Consider the following 3,788-nt stretch of genomic DNA (forward strand, 5'->3'; position numbering starts at 1 on the left):
TTTTATATATATANATTTTTATCAGATGTTATTTCTGCAGTCTTTGCCACTTCTGGCTTTGTCTATATTTTCTTGATTAGTAATCGAGACTTAGATGTATGTATTGTTTGCTATGTTTTATCATTAGGTACTGGTATTGTCATCGATATCGACACGCAAAGGCTCTTGGATGGTAAGAAATTGACAGCAGAAGACACACAGACCGCTGATGCTGACAGGGAGCGGAAAATACATCTTCAACTGGAAAGAGACGAAAACTACTACTGGGGGAAAAAGTTTGCGAACTCTGTATGTTTTGCATCCTGTATTGGATGGTCACTCAGTTTTCAAAGTCTCTTGTGCATCATTCCGTCCCCGTTTGCCCTTGTCTGTCTGATGCCATGACCTTCCGTGCACCACACGTTTCCTTTCAGAATTCTTTCTACAGTATCGAGCACTCGTGTGTCACAATTATCATGTTACGGTTGTCTGTGTATAGTTCTCATTAGAGTTTGTAAATATTTCGACGTATACATCTGTGTTGGCGTATACGGGCATACTGTTACGTTACGCAAATACATGTTTACATGATTTCAAATACATGTTTACATGATTTCAAATACATGTTTACATGATTTAAATCAAGCCTATCGTTTTAAACTGTTGATCTACACGTGTTAGCCACATATTCTTTCGCATTTTGGGAAGGCAAATGACTTACACAGTTGATTTTCACAATGTTTCAGGCCGAACACGACAGCTTCCACGACGACATGGCATTCACAAAACTCATGGAGCACTTCAAGAACAAAAACTATACCCCATCGCTACCACTATATAACACACTGCTAGCAGGCTTGGGGAAAAGGGGAAATTTAAGGAGGGCCATTTTTGTCTATCGACATATGCTGAATTACCACAGTATAAAGCCTGACTCGAGGACATATACTGCCCTTTTCCAAGGTATTTTGATGCGTCCAGTGTGATGTATATAATGGGAAATAGTATGCCCTGTATCAATTGTATCTCAAAAACGATCCAACAGACGAATGCTCAGCTCGCCCCCGCGCCGTTGCCTTTGGTTGTTTACTATCATATGACTGTCGATGATTTCATAACTTGTTTTCCAATCGCTGTGACGTATGCCACGTTTCCCTTCACTCACTCACGGTGCTTCGGTGGATGTCAGTCTCATGCCTCTCTATTCGATCTTAGTCTATATGTATCCCTGACTGATTGCGTGAGCTATTGTCATCGGTTGTTATTAGGCCTGTACATACTTTCCTATCGTTAGAACCAGAGGCAAACTCTCGAGTTTCTCATCTATATTTCTTCAGAGGCAAGCTCTCGAGTTTCTCATCTATATTTCTTGTTCCTCTTTTGTGTAGCTATGAGTATTTTCAAAGGTATTCACCTGACAGAAGCACTGGAAATGGAAGACGAAATGCGAAGGCGAGGGGTCAAGCCAACAGTTCAGACGTACAATGCATTGTTGGCAGCAATTCGCAAAAGCAAACATCCCCAGGCAGCCCACGCAGCCTTTGAACGGATGAAACAGGTAGATCGAAGTACACACTATACTGCGTCAAAGTACGTGCTATACTAAATCTCTTGTGTATCGCCATTGAGCCAGATGGAATAGCTGCCAGTGACCCAGGTGTCTCCATATCAGTCATTCGATTGTTCAATCACGATTCTTAATCAACACGTACATATTTGAAAGTGACAATTGAAGTCTGTCAAGACATATTTTTATTTATATGCATAATTGAAGATGATATATTTCGCCGACTCAATCATTGTGCGATGTTTTTTTCTGGAGTCTTTTGGGAATCTCAGCGCGAGATAGTATCGGCAAAAATGGCTCTTGAGAGTATTATTCGATACATACGAGCATCTTAAGGAGACAGCACTCTCACAAACTAGCCTCTAGCACGCTCAACGTCCCGATTTTACCTCTTCACTCGATGCAAAAAATAGTTTCTGATAGGCCACTCATAGCCGTTCATGGTTTTCTTCTGAAGTACGTACCTCAATTGTGCTACGTCGAGTCACTCAATACACGGTTTAGAACCGAAGTGAGAATACGCCATCTCCCCCAAGGGCTTACACGAGAACATCTCTTCCAACACCCAGGACATGGTCGAGCCGGATGTGATCACCTATACCGAACTCCTGGACGTGTGCATGAGAGCAGACGGGGTAGGTGCTGCAATGTCGCTCATTGCACAGTTGAAGCAGGAAGGCGTGCAGCAAGACATACAGCTGTACAATGTGTTCTTTCGGCTGTGCCGCGACAGCCCGCGTGACCAGGATAGAGCCGAGGCTATTACCATCTTCAGAGAGCTCTGCGAGTAAGTGACGATTGGAGCGAGTAATTTATACTGCATATGTTGCTGTGAGAGTTATTTGGCGAAGTTTACTTTTATATCTTGTCCGTCCCTGCACGACTGTCTGTAGCACAGACAAGGCAATGGTGGGTGCTAATTGCCTTATTTGGCGAAGTTTACTATTACTTATTGTCCGTCTCTGCACGACTGTTTGTAGGACATACACAAGGCGATGGTGGGTGCTAATTGCCTTATTTGGCGAAGTTTACTATTACTTATTGTCCGTCCCTGCACGACTGTTTGTAGCACATACAAGGCAATGGTGGGTGCTAACTGCCTTATTTGGCGAAGTTTACTTTTACTTATTGTCCGTCTCTGCACGACTGTTCGTAGCACATACAATGCGATGGTGGGTGATAATTGCCCATCTGTCTAGCTCGAATGCTTGCTAGTGGCGCCCACATACACATCTCATAGCAAATGATCTGTTTTACATATATCGCTGAGAATGTTGTCCTACTGTTCACCTCTGTATGTCTATTTGTAGCACCTTCAAAATAATGCTAGATGTTGTGTGCACGTCAAGAAAACGAGGTAGAATATAGTGTAGTTGACGCATAGATACGCAGAGTTGGATGGGGTTATTCTGGATGGGTTATTTTGCCTACTTCGATTTGAAATGTAGAAAAAGATATAGGGCCAAAGGTTTTTTCTTTCTTTTTAACGACACATTTATACGTATTTGCTTATGTAGATGTGTATCCACGCGCCGCGAAGATGATGTTAAAAAATTTACGACACTGTAGATGTTCTTTCATACGCTCAGATACGTGAAGCCATATATACGCAATTAGTGAGGGAAAATTCGCTGTTACCCACTTACACACATTTAATACCAGTCAAACTCTGGTATAAAAGAAAATGGGATAACCGCACTTTATACACTTTCACGTACTGTTTTCTCACACGCTTTGCATTTATGTTTAAACAGTGTGAGCGATGAATCGCTGCTACCCACAATACACACATTTGATATCATGCTGGGTGTATACACAAAGGCTGGGCACAGCGAGCTTGACCTGCTGAAGCTCATAGGTCGCCAGGGTGTAGAGATGGACAGTGGATTCGAGTCCTCATTGCTGTCACTGTACAGTAACAAAAAAGATCGGGAGGCCTGCTGGAACTTGTACAGGAAAATACAGGCAAACGATCACCCGGTACGTACTTGGCCACTGGCATTTGCGCTTTTGTCCGCCCGCATGGCATCACTTTTAGAAGCTTAGTATTTTTTTCTTCTATACATCATATTATATATATACATACATACATACATACATACATACATACATCCATGCATGCATACATTCATTCATTCATACATAAATACATACATACATCCATACATACATACATACATATATATATGTATACACATATATATATACATATATATATATACTAATGTATCTACATACATAC

General features: G+C 41.7%; 1 protein-coding gene across 1 annotated transcript; it reads left to right on the top strand.

Annotated features, from left to right (window-relative positions):
* Positions 1-124: 124 nt before the first annotated feature.
* SARC_13397 (hypothetical protein) lies at positions 125-3,540 on the top strand (the record flags this gene model as incomplete). Its single annotated transcript, XM_014292472.1, has 5 exons — positions 125-288; positions 726-942; positions 1,368-1,537; positions 2,116-2,333; positions 3,301-3,540. Coding segments are annotated over 5 exons (1,009 nt in total), but the record flags the coding sequence as incomplete, so codon positions are not given.
* Between the last annotated feature and the right edge of the window lie 248 nt (positions 3,541-3,788).

Source organism: Sphaeroforma arctica, assembly GCF_001186125.1.
Source record: "Sphaeroforma arctica JP610 unplaced genomic scaffold supercont1.3237, whole genome shotgun sequence".
Classification (NCBI taxonomy): domain Eukaryota; class Ichthyosporea; order Ichthyophonida; genus Sphaeroforma; species Sphaeroforma arctica.